Genomic DNA, 19743 nt, shown 5'->3' on the forward strand with positions numbered 1-19743 from the left:
TGGTGTCCCCAGGGCTGGGACAGTGCCAGGAGGGAGAGGTGGCACTGAGGATTTGAGGATGCTGAGGGCACCATCAGGGCTGTGTGGCACTGCAGGGTGATGCTGGGGCTGTTTGGGGACCTTGGTGGGGTTTTGGGGCAAGGACAGGGATGGGAGGGTGGAAATGCTGATTTTTGGGAGGGTGGAGATGCTGCTTTTGGGATGATGGAGATGCTGCTTCAGGGGGGTCCAAAATGATGGTGAATTTTTGTTCTTGTGCTCTTCATCCTTGATTTTTTCTGGTTATAAACCCAAGCTGCCCACCCTATTTTCCCACTGAAATTTAGGTTTGATTAGAAGCTTTTTTTGGCACTAGTTTAATGTGATAAGGCATCCCCTGGTGTCCCCAGGGCTGGCATTGAGGATTTGAGGATGCTGAGGGCATCTTCAGGGCTGTGTGACACTGGAGGTTGATGCTGGGGCTGTTTGGGGACCTTGGTGGGATTTTGGGGTGATGGGAAAGTGGAGATGCTGCTTTTGAGAGGGTGGAAATGCTGCTTTGGAAGGGTGGAGATGATCCTTCAAGGGGTCCAAAATGATGCTGAATTGCTGTTCTTGTGCTCTTCATCCTTGAGGGGTTTTTTTGTTATAAACCCAACTGGCCACCCCATTTTCCCACTAAAACTTAGGTTTGATTAAAAGCTTTTTTTGGCACTGGTTAAACGTGATAAGGCAGAGGGGGAGAAAGCATTATTTTTAAAAATATTCCCCTACTCTTCCCAATCATATGTGATGCTCACTGTGACACAATAATTTTCCAACACCACTTTTCAGTTAAATATAGAAGTGCATTTTCTGTTCCTTCCTTCTCTCTGTGAAACAATTGTGCAACTTTCTTTTTCCTTCACATAATTCTGCATTAAAATGAGCTCCAGGGACTAAAACGAGCCCCGTGTGTAGGACGGGAGCTGCCTCCTTTCCCTCTGGATATTCCCCTGGGATTTTCAGCCCTGTTCTCAATGGGTTGGGGGTGTGTGGCTGTGCTGTGCTGTCCCCTCTGATGTCCCTGTGCTGTCCCCAGCAGGGAGCATGCAGAGTCCAGAGGGTGGATCAGACTCAGCAGCTTCTGTGGCTCTTCACCCGTCGGGCTCAGCGCAGGCACCAGTGGTGCAGGCAGTGCCAGCCTCACAGCAGGTAAGGCATCACAGCTGGGGATGCTGTTACCATGGAGAAAAGCCCTCATTTCCCTGGCAGATGCATTTAAATCACAGGTTTTGGTAGTGGGGAGAAGGTTTTTAATCAGTTCCTTGAGGTAGTGAGGACAACCTGTTGATAAGGTGTTGTCCTGTGGGTTTGAGCATTGCCAATCCACATGCAGGCTTTAAAAGGTGGGGTTTGGGGGTTTAATTTAGGTGCCCAAGGAGGTCACTTTGTGGGGAGAAGGTTTTTCATCAGCTCCTTGAGGTAGTGGGGACAATCTGTTGATAAAGGTGATGCCCTGTGAGTTTGAGCTCTGCCAAGCTTTAAAAGGTTTGGAGTTTAATTTAGGTTTCTAAGGAGGTCACTTTGTGCCAGCTGATTTTAATCCCACTTTTTGGTAGTGGGGAGAAGGTTTTTAATCAGCTCCTTGAGGTAGAGGGGACAACCTGTTGATAAAAGTGATGTCCTGTGGGTTTGATGTACAATCCACATTCAGGCTTTAAAAGGGGGTATTTGTGGTTTAATTTAGGTGCCCAAGGGAGTCACTTTATGCCAGCTGATTTTAATCTCAGTTTTTGATAGTTGGGAGAAGGTTTTTAATCAGCTCCTTGAGGTAGTGGGGACAATCTGTTGATAAAGGTGATGCCCTGTGAGTTTGAGCTCTGCCAAGCTTTAAAAGGTTTGGGGTTTAATTTAGGTTCCCAAGGGAGTCACTTTGTGCCAGGGATTTTAATCCCACTTTTTGATACTGGGGAGAAGGTTTTAAATCAGTTTTTTGAGGTAGTGGGGACAACCTGTTGCTAAAAGTGATGTCCTTTGGGTTTGAGTGCTCCCAATGCACATGCAGACTTTACAAGGTGAGTTCTGGGGTTTAATTTAGGTCCCCAAGGGGGCCACTTTGGTCCAGCTGATTTTAACCCCAGGTTTGATAGTGGGGAGAAGGTTTTTAATCAGTTCCTTGAGGTAGAGGGGACAACCTGTTGGTAAAGGTGATGTCCTGTGGGTTTGAACACTCCCAATCCACATACAAGCTTTGGGATTTAATTTAGGTGCCCAAGGGAGTCACTTTGTGCCAGTTGACTTTAATCCCAGGTTTTGATAGTGGGGAGAAGGTTTTTAATCAAATCCTTGAAGTAGTGGGGACAACCTGTTGATAAAAATGTTGTCCTGTGAGTTTGAGCACTGCCAATCCATGTGCAAGCTTTAAAAGGTTTGGGGTTTAATTTAGGTTCCCAGTGGGGTCACTTTGTGCCAGTTGATTTTAATCCCAGGTTTTGATAGTAGGGAGGAGGTTTTTAATCAGCTCCTTGAGGTAGAGGGGACAGCCTGTTGGTAAAAGTGTTGTCCCGTGAGTTTGAGTGCTGCCAATCCCTGTACAAGCTTTAAAATGTGGGGTTTGGGGTTTAAGTCCCCAAGGGGGTCACTTTGTGCCAGCTGATCTTAATCCCAGGTTTTGATAGTGGGGAGAAGGTTTTTAATCAACTCTTTGAGGTACTGGGTTCATCCTGTTGATAAAGGTGATGTCCTGTGGGTTTGAGCACTCCCAGTCCACATGCAAGCTTTACAAGGTGAGTTTTGGGGTTTAATTTAGGTTTCTAAGGTGGTCACTCTGTGCCAGTTGATTTTAACCCCAGGTTTTGATAGTGGGGAGAGGGATTTTAATCATCTCATTGAGGTAGTGGGGACAACCTGTTGATAAAGGTGATGTCCTGTGGGTTTGATCTCTGCCAAGCTTTACAAGGTGTGGTTTGAGATCCCTCCCAACCCAAACCATCCCATGGTCTCTTCCTTGGGTAGGCAGACCCCAACATTTCATTTTGCAGAGGGGGATTTGTGATTAATGCCCATGAAAATGCTGCATTTGGGAGGCCCAACAGGAGGCAAGTGATGAACAGGAACCACCCACAGGAAAATGGGAAGGGTTAAGTGAAACTGCTTCATTTTTGTTCCTTTTTCTGCCTTTTGGGGAACTTGCAAAAGAAATTTCTGCCTCAGGAAGCTGGAGGGATGAGAGGATGGGTGGGTGTAACTCAGCTTCATCCTTCTCCAACTCCCAAGTGAGCAGCAGCAGCAGCTGCCATTGGATGCTGATGGAAAGGAACAATTCAGGATTGGGAACTGAAGGAATATTTGACTTTCCAGGAGTCATGGGGTGATGCAGAGTGCTGCTGTCACCTCCCATCCTTGCTGGTGTGGCAGGGCTGGGGACAGCAGTGCCAGGTGTCCCCAGGATCACAGCGTGGATTTGGCTGTGAACAAAGGTTGGAAAACCTTTGGATGCTGAAATCACCCATCCAGCCTCTGGAATGGAACTGCTTGGATTAAGGAAAACCCAGGGGATAGTGAAGACTGCTGAAGAGGAGGAGCATCCAGAGCCTTCCTTCTCGCCAGCAGGACAAAGAAACACTGGGGATGAGCTGCTGGCAGCAGGAATGGTGTGAGGCTGGAACCCTTGTGGAGCACTGGGGCCCCTTTGGGTTTGAGCAGGATGGCCTCACCTTCCAGGTGGGGATGATTCCTTATCTTGGCTGGAAGGTGATAGCAGAGCACAGCACTGGCAGTGAGCAGTGAGCTGTGGCATCTGGCAAAAGCAGTGCCAGAAAATGGGCAAAAAGGAGGAGAAATGTGGTGGTGTTCACAGGAAGAGATGAGAATCTTGACTCCATGTTGCAGAAGGCTGATTGATTATTTTATGATATATAATATATTAAAAGAAAATGATATATTAAAAGTACTCTAAAAGAATAGAAGAAAGAATTTCATCGGAAGGCTAAAAAGGAGTGGAATGGAATGGAATAAAATCTTGTGACTGGCCAGAGGGTCTGAGACAGTGGACTAGGGAAAAGGGAAAAGGAATGTTCCTCACTCGGGGTCACCAATTGTGATGGCGTTCACAGGGGTCCCAGGGTGAGGGAAGAGATGAGGATCTGACTTCATGTTTCAGAAGGCTGATTGATTATTTTATGATATATATTATATTAAAAGAAAATTATATATTAAAACTATACTAAAGAATAGAAGAAAGGATTTCATCAGCAAGGAATGGAATGATAATAAAATCTTGTGACTGACCAGAAAGTCTGATACAGCTGACTGTGACTTGCCATTAATTAAAAACAACCACATGAGACCAATCACAGATGCACCTGTTGCATTCCACAGCAGCAGATAATCATTGTTTACATTTTGTTCCTGAGGCCTCTCAGATTCTCAGGACAAAAAATCCTAACAATAGGATTTTTCATAAAATATGGCTATGACAGAGAAAGGAAAGAGTCTTTGATGTAGGTGGCACTGCCAAGGTCTGATTTCAAAAAGGGTTTGTGATGTCCCCATCCTGCACTGGTGAGGGAAAACAGGCCAGGAAATGGCTGAAATAGGTGCAGGATCTCCAGGGAATGCAGCCTGGAGCAGCTGCCTGGATATCTGAGCAATTGTCATAAACCTGGGATTCTGCTAGAACTGGATTTCTGGTTGTTACATAGATATGCTGAGAGGGCTAAAAATCATAAATATACATGGTAGCTATCCATGGAAGTTATTTATGATGGTTGTCCATCATAAATATCCATGGTAGTTATCCATGGAAGTTATTTATCCACCATAAATATCCAGGTAGCCAGTAATTCTCAAGGTTATTTTTGGGATTGTTTTCTGGCTCTTTGTTCTGTTGGCCCGTGTGGTATTTGCATTCTCAGAACAAAGAGAGACAGAATTCTCTCTCCCAGGATTTTCCCTGGGATTTTTTCCAGCCCAGGCCCAATCTCCTGGGTGTTTTTAAAGGAATTATCTCCTTGGAGAAGGTTTAAGAGGCCATGGAGATGCTTGGCTGTGCTCCCACTGAATCCTTTCTGTCCATCACCACATCCCCACGTTTGTTTTTTGCTGCATCTGAAGGTGCTGAGCACTCTGAGGTGTGCTGACAACCCCAGACTGAAAATGGAGTGTAAGACAGGGGATGCTGGAGGTGACAGAGCCACCAGCACCACAAAATGTCCCTGTGCCCTTGGTGGCAGAGCAGGGAGAAGCAGAAACCCCTGAGTTTGGTGCTGGCAGGAGCTGGGGGGGATTTCTTGCTGCAGGAGGCAGAGTTTGGTTGGGTTTAGCAGCTCTGAGAGAAGGAACTTTGCAGCCAAATGTGGATGTGTGAGGAGAGATCCTTGTTCAGATGTGGCTGAGCTTGTCAATGAACTGCTGCTTCCTTCCATGGAGGTTTGGAGATGATTCCTGGCAGAAATTTGGCCAAATTCACAGGGCTGAGCTTATAAATGAACTGTTGCTTCCTTTCCTGGCAGAAATTTGCCCAAATTCAGGGGGTTGAGATTATCAATGAACTGAGATAATTCCTGGCAGAAATTTGCCCAAATTCAGCAGCTGAATGACAAGCTGAGCTTGTCAATGAACTGCTATTTCCTTTCCTGGATGTTTGGAGATGATTCCTGGCAGAAATTTGCCCAAATTCAGGGGGCTGTGCTCATTAATGAACTGCTACATCTTTCCATGGAGGTTTGGAGATGATTCCTGGCAAAAATTTTCCCAAATTCAGGGGGTTGAGCTTATCGATGGACTGAGATAATTCCTGGCAGAAATTTCCCCAAATTCAGGGGGTTGAGTTTATCAATGAACTGCTACTTCCTTTCCTGGAGGTTTGGAGATGATTCCTGGCAGAAATTTGGCCAAATTCGGGGGGCTGAGCTTATCAATGGACTGAGATAATTCCTGGCATAAATTTGCCCAAATTCAGGGGCCTGTGCTTATCAATGAACTGCTATTTCCTTTCCTGGATGTTTGGAGGTGATTCCTGGCAGAAATTTGCCCAAATTCAGGGGGCTGAGCATATCCATTATTTGCTACATCCTTTCCTGGAGGTTTGGAGATGATTCCTGGGAAAAATTTGCCCAAATTCAAGGGGCTGACCTGATTGATGAACTGCTGCTTCCTTTCCTGGAGGTTTGAAGATGATTCCTGGCAGAAATTTGCCCAAATTCAGCAGTTGAATGACAGGCTGAGCTTGTCAATGAATGCTACATCTTTTCCTGCAGATTTGGAGATGATTCCTGGCAAAAATTTGCCCAAATTCAGGGGGTTGAGCTTATCAATGGACTGAGATAATTCCTGGCAGAAATTTGCCCAAATTCAGGGGCTGAGCTCAGGCTGGTGCACCCCACGGGAGGGTGGGGACCACGGGGACACAAATCACAGGATGTCACTGCTGCTGTTGGTGTCAGAGGCAAGCTGGCCATGAAATCTGGGGAGGGAACACCTGGCTCAGCTGTGTTATGGACTGAAATTGTCTTTTCCTGTATCTTTTCCTTGCAGAGGGTTTTGGTCCAGGCCACAGGCTCTGCTCCCAAAGGGGCACAGATGCAGCAAATCTCTGTTCCCAGAGTCCAGCAGGTTCCACAGCAGGTAATGAACCCTGGGGACACCCAGACAGGTCCCCAGTGCCACTTCTGAAACTCTGCCACATCTAGAAAAATCCTAATTAAAGACTTGTGGGCACTCACAGAGCTGGCATCACTTTCTCCAGCTCTCTCCTCCTTTCTTGATGACAAAAGAAACTCTCAAGATATTTGAAGTTTAGGAAAAACCTTTGCTGTAGTAGTTGTCTTTCATGTATTTGAAGATTTGATGGATGCTTTCAACTTAAATTTAAAAGCATTTATTAAATCAAAGTTAAATTAAAATTAAATCCTTTGGTAAAGATGTTTTTTAGAGGCAAAATGTTTGGGTTTTTTTTTAATTAAACAAATTTACTGCCTGCATGTGACTCCATTTGGTGCCAGAGAGCCATGCAAGTATTTTTATTTATTTGAACTTTGCCTTTTCCAGGGCTTGTTTCCTAAGAAACCAGAGATATGTGGTGCTGCTCCATGTGAACAGCAAGTCTGACCCTCTTTTTTTCTTTAGTGATTTTCTTTAGTCATTTTTTTTTTCTTTAGTGATTTTTAATTTGATTTCTCCATTTCATGGGGGGAAAAAAATTCTGACCCTCTTAATTTTTTTTCTTTAGTGATTTTTTTAATTTGATTTCTCCATTTCAGGGGGGCAAATCCTTTCCCCCAGAGTAACAAAAAAGGGGCTGGGGTGCAGCTGGACACTGTCAGGCTCCCCTCTGAAAGAAAAGCTGCAGAATGAGCTCAGCCCTGTTAGTCAGCCCCAGACACGTGTGCAGAGCAAACCCAGCTCCATTGTTTCCACTTCTCATGGAGCAACCACTTATTTATCTATTTTATCTTGACCTTTGAAAATAAAAACCTCCTTTACTTTGGCATTCCTAAGCATGGAGGGGAGGAAGGGCAGGCAGGATGGTTTTTTGTTTGTTTTTTGGGTTTGTGTTGTTGTTGTTGTTGTTCTTGTTTTAGTGTTTGTTTTGTTCTGTTTGGGGGGGGGTTTCTGGGTTTGTTGGGTTTTTTTATTTTTTGGGGGGTTTTGGGTTTGTTTTGTTGTTCTTGTTTTATTGTTTGGGTTTTTTTGTTTTGGGGTTTTTTAGGGTTTTTTTGGTGGTTTTTGGGTTTTTTAGGGTTTTTGAGTTTGTTTTGTTGTTGTTGTTGTTTATGGTTTGGGTTTTTTTGTTTTGGGGTTTTTTAGGGTTCTTTTTTGTTGTTGTTTTGGGTTTTTTGGGGGATTTTGGGTGTTTTTGGGGGGTTTTTGGTTTTTGGGTTTTTTTTGTTTTGTTTGGTGGTTTTTGGTGGTTTTTTGGGGGGTTTTTTGGCTTTGTTTTTTGGGGGTTTTTTGTTTGGTTTGGTGGGTTTTTTGGTAGGTTTTTTGTTTGTTTTTTGGGTTTTTTTTTGTGGGTTTTTTTGTTGTTTTGGGGGTTTTTTGTGGGTTGGGTGGGGGTTTTTTGGGGGCTTTTTTTGGTTTTTTGGGTTTTTTAAAATTTTGGTTTGGTTTTTTGTTGTTTGTTTTTTTTTTGTTTTGTTTTGGTGTTTGTTGTGGGGGTTTTTTTGTTGTTGTTGGTTTTTGGATTTTTTTTTTTGGGGGGGGGGTTGTTTTTTTGGTTTTTGTTGTTTTTTTTTTTTTTTTAAGAAAGCCTGAATGTCATTGTAAGGTTGGAGCTGTGCATTTTAACCAGCACTTCCTGAGCAACCCCTGACCTCTTGGTGCCTGTTGCAGGTGCAGTCTGTGCAGCACGTTTATCCAGCCCAGGTGCAGTATGTGGAAGGAGGAGAAGCTGTTTACACCAATGGAACCATGTAAGAACCTCCCTGAGCTGTCCCCCTGCCTCCTTCCATGGGAGGAGGAGGAGGAGGAGCAGTTTCAGGTGCTGTGGTGGGTGTGAGGGTGGTTTCCAGCCCTGGCGGTGTTCTCCTCATGGAGGGATTGTTCTCCAGGGAATCCTGGTCATGAAATTTGTCTGAGAACTTTGCGTGGTGCCATGAGCAGCTTTAGGAGTGGAACTCCCAGAGGAAAAGGGGGCTGTTGGAAGATTTTATAGACTTAAGGAATCCTAGAATTGCTTGGGATGGAAAAGACCTTCAAGCCCATCTCCTTCCAGCTCCCCAACACCTTCCACCATCCCAGGCTGCTCCAAGCCTTGTCCAACCTGGCCTTGGACATTGAAGGGATGGAGCAGCCACAGCTGTGCCAGGGCCTCTCCATTCTTAGAATTTCCTCTTCCTCCTGACAGCTGTGCCCTATTTTGTGCCTCTTTTTGGCTTTCCCCATCCCAGGTCCTCACGAGGAGCTGCCCTCACCAAGAGCTTGTGCTGTGGGGCCGACTGATCCCATTCCCACTGTCAGAAACAACTGCTCACTTTTACAATTTCAAAGGTTTATTAAACCCTAACAAAAATTGCAACAAAGAAATTTTTAAAATAAGGAATTCAATAAATTTTTAAACATAATTTTGTAAATAATTTTTTGAATAAGGAAAATGTTTTCAGCAATGGGAGTCCCTGTGACTGCCAGCCACGTGGCTCATCTACAAAATATCAATCTCTTTATTGTGAGAGCCAACTATGACATCATTTATCTATAACAAACCCTCCTCCTCCTTTTCTCTAAGTCATTTGGCTCAAACAATTAACTCGGTTTTGATTCGAATAATTTACCCTTCTCAAAAAAATGAATGAAAATAATTTTTACCAGCATTTGTTGATGTGGACAAGGACAGTGGGAACAGGAAAAATTTTATTTGGAAATGGACAAAAGGGGATTACAGAGGTTAATTTGGTCTTGCTCTTTAGTCCCTGTTGGATTAAGAGATAGTTAAAGGATGATAGAGGTGTGGTATATTTCTCGTTTCCACCTTACCATGCCTATGGGGTTGCCACCCACAACAGGGATATAATCTTACAGTGGGAACAGGAAAAATTTTATTTGGAAATGGACAAAATGGGATTGCAGAGATTAATTCAGTCTTGCTCTTTAGTCTTTGTTGGATTAAGAAAAGACTGAGGAATGATGGAGGTGTGGTATATTTCTTGTTCCCACCTTACCATGCCTATGGGGTTGTGAACAACAAGAATAATCTTAGACTGGGAACAGGAAAAATTTTATTTGGAAATGTCCAAAATGGGGTTACAGAGGCCAATTAATTCTTGCTCTTTAGTCTGTGTTGGATTGAGGGACAGCTGAGGGAAGATAGAGGTGTGGTATATTTCTCGTTTCCACCTTACCATGCCTATGGGGTTGCCACCCACAACAGGGATATAATTTCATGGTGGGAACAGGAAAAATTTTATTTGGAAATGGACAAAATGGGATTACAGAGATTAATTCAGTCTTGCTCTTTAGTCTTTGTTGGATTAAGAAACAACTGAGGAATGAGGGAGGTGTGGTATAATTCTTGTTCCCCACCTTGCCATGTCTATGGGGTTGTGAACAAGAAGAATAATCTTACAGTGGGAACAGAAAAAATGTCATTTGGAAATGGACAAAATGTGATTAATTAACAAATTAACAAGAGGTTAATTTGGTTTTGCTCTTTAGTCTCGCCTAATGGAGGTGTGGTATGGTTTTCTTGTTCCCACTTTACCATGCTTATGGGGTTGCCACCCACAACAGGGATATAATCTTACAGGAAAAATTTTATTTGGAAATGTCCAAAACGGGATTACAGAGGTTAATTTGTTCTTGCTCTTTATTCTCTGCTGGATTAAGAGACAACTGAGGGTTGATAGAGGTGTGGTATATTTCTTGTTCCCACCTTACCATACCTATGTGGTTGTGAACAAGAATAATCTCAGTGGCGAACTTAAGGGCTAACCTTTAACACCAGGGGTTTTCTGACACTTATCCAGCTCTCTGAAGCTGTCCAGCACAGATTTCCTCTCTTTTGTCCCCTGCACAGACGAGCTGCCTACTCGTACAGCAGCGAGGCGCAGATTTACGCCCCCGCCAGCGCCACACCCTATTTCGAAGCGCAGGGAGGAGGAGGAGGAGGAGGAGCTCAGGTGACTACAGCGACATCCTCTCCTACAGCCATTCCCTCTCACAACATGGTGGGCATCACCATGGACATTGGGGGAAGTCAGATCCTCTCCGGCTCGGGAGCCTATCTCATTCATGGGGGGCTGGAGAACTCTAGACATTCTCTGTCTCACACCTCACGCTCCTCTCCAGCAACGGTATGTAGCCCTGCAGGCACCTCAGCAAGGGGGCCAGCAATGATTCCAAAGGGATCTGAAAAGCCTTCAGAAAATTTAACTGACCTGCCATTATCGTTGTTTATGTCTATGAGCGCAAGGGGGAGAATAGACACTGGTGTAATACATTTATTTTTCAGTTTGGATTGTCCCTCTCGCTCAGATCGCTGAAATGATCAGCAGCATTAGAGAAGAGAAAGCATTAATGATTCAAATATTAATAAAGCTTAATCAGTCAAATATTAATAAAACATTACATTTGGTTTGGGGTTTTTCCCTCCCAAACAAAATATTTTGTTTTTTACTGTTTTCTACTGTAAATTTGTCTCTATTTACGTTTTGGGTTTTAAAGATTTGGCCTTGTTTTCTACTGTAAATTTGTCTCTATTTACGTTTTGGGTTTTAATGATTGGGCCCCTGTTTTCTACTGTAAATTTGTCTCTATTTACGTTTTGTTTTTCAAAGATTTGGCCCTGTTTTCTACTGTAAATTTGTCTCCATTTACATTTTGATTTTTAAAGATTTAGCCCTGTTTTCTACTGTAAATTTGTCTCTATTTACATTTTCTATAAGTCAAACATCTCGCATGCTTACCCAAAATATTGAAATATGTCTTCAATTGTGAAGAGACCTGAAACAATCTTCCTTAACCCATTGGATAATTATTATTATTAATTTCATTTGGAAATGGAGAAAATGGGATTAATTAACAAATTAACAAGAGGTTAATTTGGTTTTGCTCTCTAATCTCTGTTGGATTAAGAGACAATTGAGGAATGATGAAGATGTGAACATAAGTTATGTTCAAGCTGATCATGCTGAGTGCACAGTGATCAAAAACCCTTTGTGTATACATCTCCTACACCATTGTGTATTCTGCCCTTGCCATATGTTTAGAAAATGTCTTTTAGGGGTGATATTGATCAAACAGAAATGGTTTAAAGTTCTGATTTCTTTCTTTGGAGTGTGTCTCTCCAGCTGCCAGCTGAGGTGGCAGGTGCTGGAGCACATCTGTGTGGGACTGAGGGTTTACAGCTCTTCACCCAAAACAGCCTTTTTGCTGTAAGGGCTTTGATTTGGGAATCTCCCAGCCCTGAGCAGCTGCCAGGAGTGTTTGCAGCTCATTTCCTGACACTGCTCACCTCCCTCTGCAGACTTCTGTGTGTTTATGCATTCAAATATAAATATAAATACTAATGTAGGTGTAATTCAGGGTATGTAGCCAGAATTTCAAATGTGAGCAGCATCACTAGGGAGAAAAACAGGAGCTGTTGCTACTGAGAACTCATGTAAATCTGGAAATAAAGTTGTGCTTTATTTCCCACTGAGTTTTTGAATATAGATTTTATGGTTTTTGAATCTTTGTGCCTTGAAAGGTTGCTTTGATCCTGTGCTCTGCCTTGGGTAGGCATAGGGGAAAAGTCCTTGGTTTGGGGGGAAGAGAAAATGACAGATATTGAGATTCTTTTCTTGAGTGAGAATTGTCTGTGTGTGTATTTTAACTGTTCATAGTTAAAAATTAGCACTGGACCATTTGCTTTTTACTCAAAGTTATTATTTGGAAGCATCACCTGTGTGGGACTGCATCTTACAAAACTGCACAACTTTACTCTTGGATTTTTGGGGGATTTTTTTTATGTTGTTGTTTGAAGTTTTGTAATTTCCATGGTGATGAGCATGATATAAAATCCCAAGTGGAAAATATGTCAGTAGAAATATCCCATGAATGGATTTAGTTGATGGTTATTACATGAGATAAGGCTGTTCAGCAAAACAAAACAAAAAAAAAGAGATTTAGAAAGTGACCTTTATGGAAATACATCTGAGATAAATCCACTCTGTTGCATGTACAGATGAGCTTTCTGAAGGTATTTTAACACAAAATAGCTGAGGAAGAGGTGGGAAAGAGCCTGGCAGGTAATCCAGAGCTGTGTCTGTGTGTGGCTGTCTGTCCTTCCAGCTCAGACCAGGGTCACAAGGGGCTGGAGCAGAGCCTGGACTGCTTGGAATTAATGCTGGAATAATTTGGTTTGGGATTTTAGAGCCCATCCAGTGCCACCCCTGCCATGGCAGAGACACCTTCACCATCCCAGGTGCTCCAAGCCCTGTCCAGCCTGGCCTTGGGCACTGCCAGGGATCCAGGGGCACCACCAGGAGGGATGGGTGGCTTAAGGACAGCAGGAACTGAACCAAATCCATTTGAACTTTATTTTCTGTTTTAATGTCCAGCCTAAAGAGAGACTGGGAAAGGCTGCTTTGTATTTTTGATGGGGTTTTTTTTGGGGGGGGGGGTTAGTTCTGGGGTTAATTCTATGTCTGTTTGGGAGTGGTAGTGGAGTGATGATGACATTTGGTTGTTGTTTTTGATACTAGGAAATATAGAGGAAGGTTAATTGAAAGTGTATTGATGACAAAGAGGCCAGATTGGGGCAGGATTGGGAGTTCTGTGGGAGGAAAGGAAAGCAGAGCCAGGGAAGCCAAAGGGTTTGCCCTGGCCTTGGAGATGGACATCAGAGTGGTCAGGGATGGGGAAAGAGAGGGATTGGAGGTGTTGAGGGCAAGGAGGCACCTCCAGAGAAAAATTGAAACATTGGAATACTTCAGGATTAGCAGTGGTCCTCAGCAGGCTGAGAGATGTTTGGTAAAGTCTGTGTGTGCACTAAAGAAAAATCTTGAGATACTTGAAGAAACCTCTTAGGAAACCTTCCCTCTGTGCTGGAACACCAATGTTCTGCTCAAACAGCGCAGGGAACATTCAATATCTGTGCCAACACTGCATCTTCACCTAAATTAGTCTGGACTAAGAGAGGAAATCCTTGAGACCTCTCACAAGTGGGGCCTCAGAGCTCTTCACCTTCCTGCAGAGCTGCTCAAGAGTTTTTGGTTTTTCCCCTGTGACAGTTTTTATTGCAGATGCAAGGTGTCCTTTTGGATGGGACATTTGCCAACAGTAACAGCCAGGCAGCATTTCTGGGCTTGCCTCAGAGCTGCTGCCCAAACAACCCCTGAGCAGGCAAAGGAAGGAAATTGGGTCTCCCTCTACCTCTGAGTCATTTCCTGAAGGCTGTGTCAGCACTCAGGCTGTGCTTGCTCGTGGTACATCATGGTGTGGGGCAGTGAAACCCCAATAATCTGAGCCTGAATTGGGGGAGAAGTGAGGCAGTGAAACCCCACTAATCTGAGCCTGAATTGGGTGGGATGTGAGGCAGTGAGACCCCACTAATCTGAGCCTGAACTGGATGAGGTTTGAGGCAATGAAACCCCACTAATCTGAGCCTGAATTGAGTAAGGTGTGAGGCAGTAAGACCCCACTAATCTGAGCCTGAATGGGGTGAGGCAATGAAACCCCACTAATCTGGGCCTGAATGGGGTGAGGTGTGGGCAGTGAAACCCCACTAATCTGAGCCTGAATTTAGGGAGAACCCCTCCAGAAGTAGTTCCACTTTGGGGTGGGAACCAAGGGACTTTGCTGGAGGTGATGCCACCTTCAGACCTGGATGTGGTTGCTGGATGTCACCTCAGAAGCTGGGTCTGATCTCTGCTCTGCCACCCTGCTGTGACAGAGCCTGGCTTTGTGCAGGGCTGGGTTTATCTCAGCCCTGATCTCCACTGAGGGCTGAGTCAGGGCAGGCAGGAGGCCATGGACACATCATCTGCAGATGTTTTGTGGGTGTGCCCACAAAGTGTTAAATGAGGACAGAGCAGAGCTCTGGCTGCAGGTTCTGTGTCCTTGTCCTGCTTGGGCACAGCCAACAGGGTTTGGGACGCCTCAAAGAGGAAACATCTGCTGGAAACAAACAGGTTCTGTTCTTGCCAGGCTCTAATGTGGGGTTTGGGGAGGTTTGAGGATTGTGTTTCCCCGTAGAGGAGCACTGGAGTTTTGGGAGCAGCAGCCATCTGCTCAAGGAGCCCAGGTTCTGCTCCAGCAGCAGAATGGAGAAGACAAGAAGGGTTCAGGAGAGGCTTGAGGCACAAGGCAGCAGCCACAGCTGGGCTGAAGGGGAGGAGGAGGCAGCCAGGGGGTGAGGGGTTCCTCAGGAGCCAGGAAATCTCACCTTGGCTGCTCTGAGATCAACAGAAACCAGAACAGGCAGTACCAAATGTTCCAGCCTGGCTTCTGGGGGAGAAATCACCCAAGTAAAATCTGGCTCTGCCTTCTTCCCTTTGCAGCTCTCAGCAGCAGAGAGCCCTCACCCATTCCTGTTCATGCACTCTCCTTGCACCCCAGCTTTATTTAATTTTTAGGGGTTTTGACAAAATATGAAGAGGTAACCAAGTCATTATTGCCAGCTCTCCTTGGAAGCCCTGGGTCCAACTCTGCAGCCAATCTCTGACCATTCCAGTTCATGCACTCTCCTTGCACCCCAATTTTAGTTAATTTTTTAGATTTTTTTGACAAAATATTAAGAGGTGACCAAGTAATTATTGCCAACTGTCTTTGAAAAGCCTGGGTACAGCACTGCAGCCAATCTCTGACCATTCCAGTTCATGCAGCCTCCTTGCACCCCAGTTTTAGTTAATTTTTAGGATTTTTGACAAAATATGAAGCAGTGACAAGTAACAAAGTCATTATTGCCAGCTCTCCTTGGAAAGCCTGGGTCCAACTCTGCAACCAATCTCTGACCATTCCAGTTCATGCACTCTCCTTGCACCCCAATTTTAGTTAATTTTTTAGATTTTTTTTGACAAAATATGGAGAGGTGACCAAGTCATTACTGCCAGCTCTCCTTGGAAAGCCTGGGTCCTGCTCTGCAGCCAATCTCTGCAGTGCATCTGCCTGGTGATGGTTTGCTCTCAGCAGGAAGGGAAAAAGAGGAGGAAAATTGCATTTTTTTATATAAATAGGCAGTGCTTTTAGTGGAAGATGAACCCCCCCTGGCCTTGCTTTGTCACCCCTGAGGGGATCCCTGCTGTGTTTCCATTTGCATGTCCCAGTAACGCCTCTGCAGCTCCATCCACATCTGTTTGCCTCTTTTTCACCAGCTTGTTGATATAAAGCATTAATCATTCAAATATTAATAAAGAAACAATAATCCTGGCTGTTGCTAACTATCTGATTTCCTTTCTTTTTCCTTTTTTTTTTTTTGTTTTCTCTCTCTCTCTCCTGTGCACGTTTTTCTTTAGCTTGAAATGGCGATTGAAAACCTACAAAAAAATGAAGGGATAACATCACACAAAAGCAGTTTGCTCAACAGCCATGTAAGTTACAATCAGAATTTACAACCTTTTCCCCTGCTTTGGAAGGAGAATTATTTCTTTGGTGTATTCAACAGCATGAGGCACTCAAAAGCAGCCTGTGATTGAGCTGTGCTGCCCAAAGCAGCCCATTCCCAAGGAAAAATAGGCTGCAAAAAGTGCTATATGATAATGTTTGCTGCTGAGATGCTCAGGAGTCTGTTATTTATTCATAATAAATATAAATGTGTTTATTTATTTCATCTGCCTTGCAATGGAAATTGCTGGCAATCAGATAAACACATTGGAGGAAGTTCTTTTATATTGGAACTGAAACGTGGCTGGAAAATTACTTGTAAATGCAGAGGCATGACTTGGTGTGAATTGTGACAGATCCCCCTCAACCAAAAGCCTCTCTGAATGCCTTTTTTCCCCTCTCTCTGTGCCTCAGGAAGCCCATTCCTGTCACAATGCTGTGCTAAATCCATGTGCTGGGCCTCTCTCTCACTGTGCCAAGGATTCCCCTGCTTTGTGTGATATTCCCACTGTTCTGCTGGGCCTTTGCATCCTGGTTTGTGGCTCCCATGCAGGAACACTGAGGGTTGAGCACATGCTTGGGTGAGATTTGGGTTGATCCAGGTCATGTTGGGGTCCCTGGACTTTGTTTTCCCTGTGTTTGGATGAAGCTCAAGCATGTCCTGCACCCATAAATTCCATGCACAAAGTGGTGTTTCTCTGCTCTAACAGGTTTTCTCTGGGTTTGGGGGCTGGTTTGTTGTCATTCTTAGGGCGAAAAATAAAAACCTTTGGCTTCTTCACCCTGAGACGACAAAAGGAACTTTAAACCAGTCTGATTATTTATTCTGATTTCAAATTCCAGGCCCGGGCTCCTGAGGGAGCTCAAACTTTATTTCAGCTGGTGGAAAGTGAAGGTTTCTGGTTGTAGCTGGGGAAAAAACCTGCAGGATCAGGCAGTTCCTGTTCTGAGCATCCCTCCCACCCCAGGCTGGGCACTCCTCAAGTGCTGCACAAAGACTTTGTTGCTCTGCAGGACTTTTCTTGTTCATCGAGAACAAAGTTTGAAATAAAATCAGGAAAAGGGCAGAGGAAAGAGAGCAAAAGGTAGAAAAGAGATTTTACTGACCACAAGCTGTACAGGATGGAGGGGGGACCTCATCCAGCCCCTGATCAGACCTTCCCTGCCCTGGTATTGCAGGGTAGAAATGAAGAATTTGGTGTCCCTGGTTCTGGGTCCTTGATGTCCCTGGTTCTAGGCCTGGTTCATAGTCTGGCCTAAGGTTTAAGTGCAACCTCTGGAGCAAACAAACTCCTTCCTGAGCATGTGTGGGTACAAACAAACTCCTTCCTGAGCATGAATAACACATCCAGCCCCAGCTGGTCCCTCTGAAGGTGCAGCTCCTGGGCTGAGGAACCCTCCAGGTCCTTGCTGTCCCCAATGTCCCTGCTCAGGGAGGTGTCTGGGGACATGTGGGAATAAAAAGGGGGATGAGCAGTGCTTGGAGGGGACACAGCACACTGGGGAAGCAGATGAGGCAGTTCCAGAGCTGGAGGAGCTGCAGTGCCATTGCCCAGGGAGGTTCTTTTGGGGCTCCTCTGAGTGAGGCACTGGGCTGTAGTGAGAGACCTGAGCCCATGGAAGGGCACCCTGATGGGAGCAGGAAGCTGGACCAGGATGGTTTGGGTTGGAAAGGACCTTAAAGCTCATTCTTACTTAATTCCAACCTCCTACCATGGGCAGGGACACCTTCCACCAGAGCAGGGTGCTCAGAGCTCTGTCTAACCCAGCCTTGGGTGCTCCAGGGATGCTCAGAGCTCTGTCCAACCCAGCCTTGGATCCTCCAGGGATGCTCAGAGCTCTGTCCAACCCAGCCTTGGATCCTCCAGGGATGCTCAGAGCTCTGTCCAACCCAGCCTTGGATCCTCCAGGGATGCTCAGAGCTCTGTCCCACCCAGCCTTGGTTGCTCTGCTGCTCATGGTCCCAGCTAAAAACACCTTAAATATGACCCACAAATTGTTTCTTTTTTGTATTTCATAGAAGTAGCCACAAGAAAATGTCTCCAAACCTCCACCTCTAAAAAAATAAAATTATTTTCTCCATTAGCCCCATGAGTGGCTTTTTCCACCCTTGGATCGAACCAGGATAAAGTTTTTGTCAGTGTTTTTTTTTCAAACAGTCAGATAGAAATAAAGTTAAGGTAGAAATGAAAATTAAATGTTCCCCTGTAGTGCCAATAACAGCAGCATATGGCTGTGGAGTGATTTTATTGAACCTGATCATGGCATAAACAGAAATAAACTGGGGAAATAATCAGAAATATCTGATTGTCACAACAGAACAAAATTCAGAAAGCAAACAGAAGAAAAGATTCAGATGGAAAGAGTTTTTAATTTTCTCATTTTAAGTGCCCAATGTGTTATTAGTTGTGCAGGAAGAACAAAAATCACGATTGGAAAATTATTTATATTCTGACATCTCTGTTTTAAGCTCTTTTGTGTTCTTCATAATAAATTTCTAATTCAATAGTAGGAGTTCATATTGTGAAACTCTGCAATGTTTGAGGGAATATAAAAAGACATTTGCAGGAAAAGGAAGCTGGGAGATGAAGGGAATCTTCTAGAAATATCAGAGATTAGAATAAAAATGCCCAGGATCAAATTTAAATGAGAAGGTTTATCTGTATCTGGATTTTCCGTAGCAATACACAACTTTTATATATATTTTTTTTAAGGCTTAAGGATTAAGATTTAGGGGATAAATAGCTGATGCACATTCAGTACCTTCCATAGGATAAATAAAATACCTGCTTTAAAAATTTGAAAGGATCTTAAGCAATAATCTCTTAAACATAGGGGATGGGCCAAATTAACATAGATGTGGACAGCTTAAAAACTGAACTCCTGCTGGTGTTTTATGGCAAAACCACTGGGGTCTGTTTTTGTTAGAGGGCACTGAATGGCTGGGGGAGGCTCAGGGCCACAGAAAGACTTTTTGGGGCTTCCAGGGGTGTCTGTGCTGCAGGTGGGAGCAGGAAGGGTCATTATGGATCATTAAAAAAACATTTATTGGAACTGTGGGGTTTGGAGAAGGGATCCCCTCAGAGAGTGCTCTGGGTGGAGTGGAGCTGGGGGAAGGTGGGAGGGGGACAGGAGGCTCCTGAAGAGCAGGACAGAGGGACAAATGGCCAGGAGGTTTTTCTTCCTTCCAGCTCCAAAGTCCACCAAAGCTCATGGGTGCAGCCATGGGAATTTGTGGTTGGATTTGGATCAGCTCCAGCTGACAAATCTTGGGATGGTTTGGGTTGGAAGGGACCTCAAAGCCCATCCAGTGCCACCCCTGCCATGGCAGGGACACCTCGCACTGTCCCAGGCTGCTCCCAGCCCTGTCCAGCCTGGCCTTGGGCACTGCCAGGGATCCAGGGGCAGCCCCAGCTGCTCTGGGCACCCTGTGCCAGGGCCTGCCCACCCTGCCAGGGAACAATTGCTGATGCCCAATCTCCCACCCAGCCCTGCCCTGTGGCAGTGGGAGCCATTCCCTGTGTCCTGTCCCTGCAGGCCTTGTCCCCAGTCCCTCTGCAGCTCTCCTGGAGCCCCTTTAGGCCCTGAGGTGTCCCTGGAGCCTTCTCCTCTCCAGGTGAGCATCCCCAGCTGTGCCAGGGAACAATTCCTTCCCAATATCCCATCTAAATGGGATTTTTTCCCATCTAAATGTCACTTTTCCAGTGGGAGGCCATGCCCTGTGTCCTGTCCCTCCAGGCCTTGTCCCCAGTCCATCTTCAG

General features: G+C 44.9%; 1 protein-coding gene across 2 annotated transcripts in view; it reads left to right on the forward strand.

Moving 5' to 3' along the window:
• Window positions 1–1068: 1068 nt before the first annotated feature.
• Window positions 1069–19743, forward strand: part of RFX2 (regulatory factor X2) — a 35102-nt gene continuing 16427 nt past the window's right edge. Inside the window, exons 1-5 of one of the 2 annotated variants that reach the window (XM_058821241.1) lie at window positions 1069–1173; window positions 6499–6588; window positions 8296–8375; window positions 10475–10751; window positions 15894–15968. In XM_058821241.1, coding sequence (XP_058677224.1) covers window positions 1069–1173; window positions 6499–6588; window positions 8296–8375; window positions 10475–10751; window positions 15894–15968 — 627 coding nt within the window. The remainder of the gene's footprint in view (window positions 1174–6498; window positions 6589–8295; window positions 8376–10474; window positions 10752–15893; window positions 15969–19743) is intronic. The other variant, XM_058821242.1, reaches the window with a different exon arrangement.

Source organism: Ammospiza caudacuta, chromosome 28 (genome assembly GCF_027887145.1).
Source record: "Ammospiza caudacuta isolate bAmmCau1 chromosome 28, bAmmCau1.pri, whole genome shotgun sequence".
Classification (NCBI taxonomy): Eukaryota; Metazoa; Chordata; class Aves; order Passeriformes; family Passerellidae; genus Ammospiza; species Ammospiza caudacuta.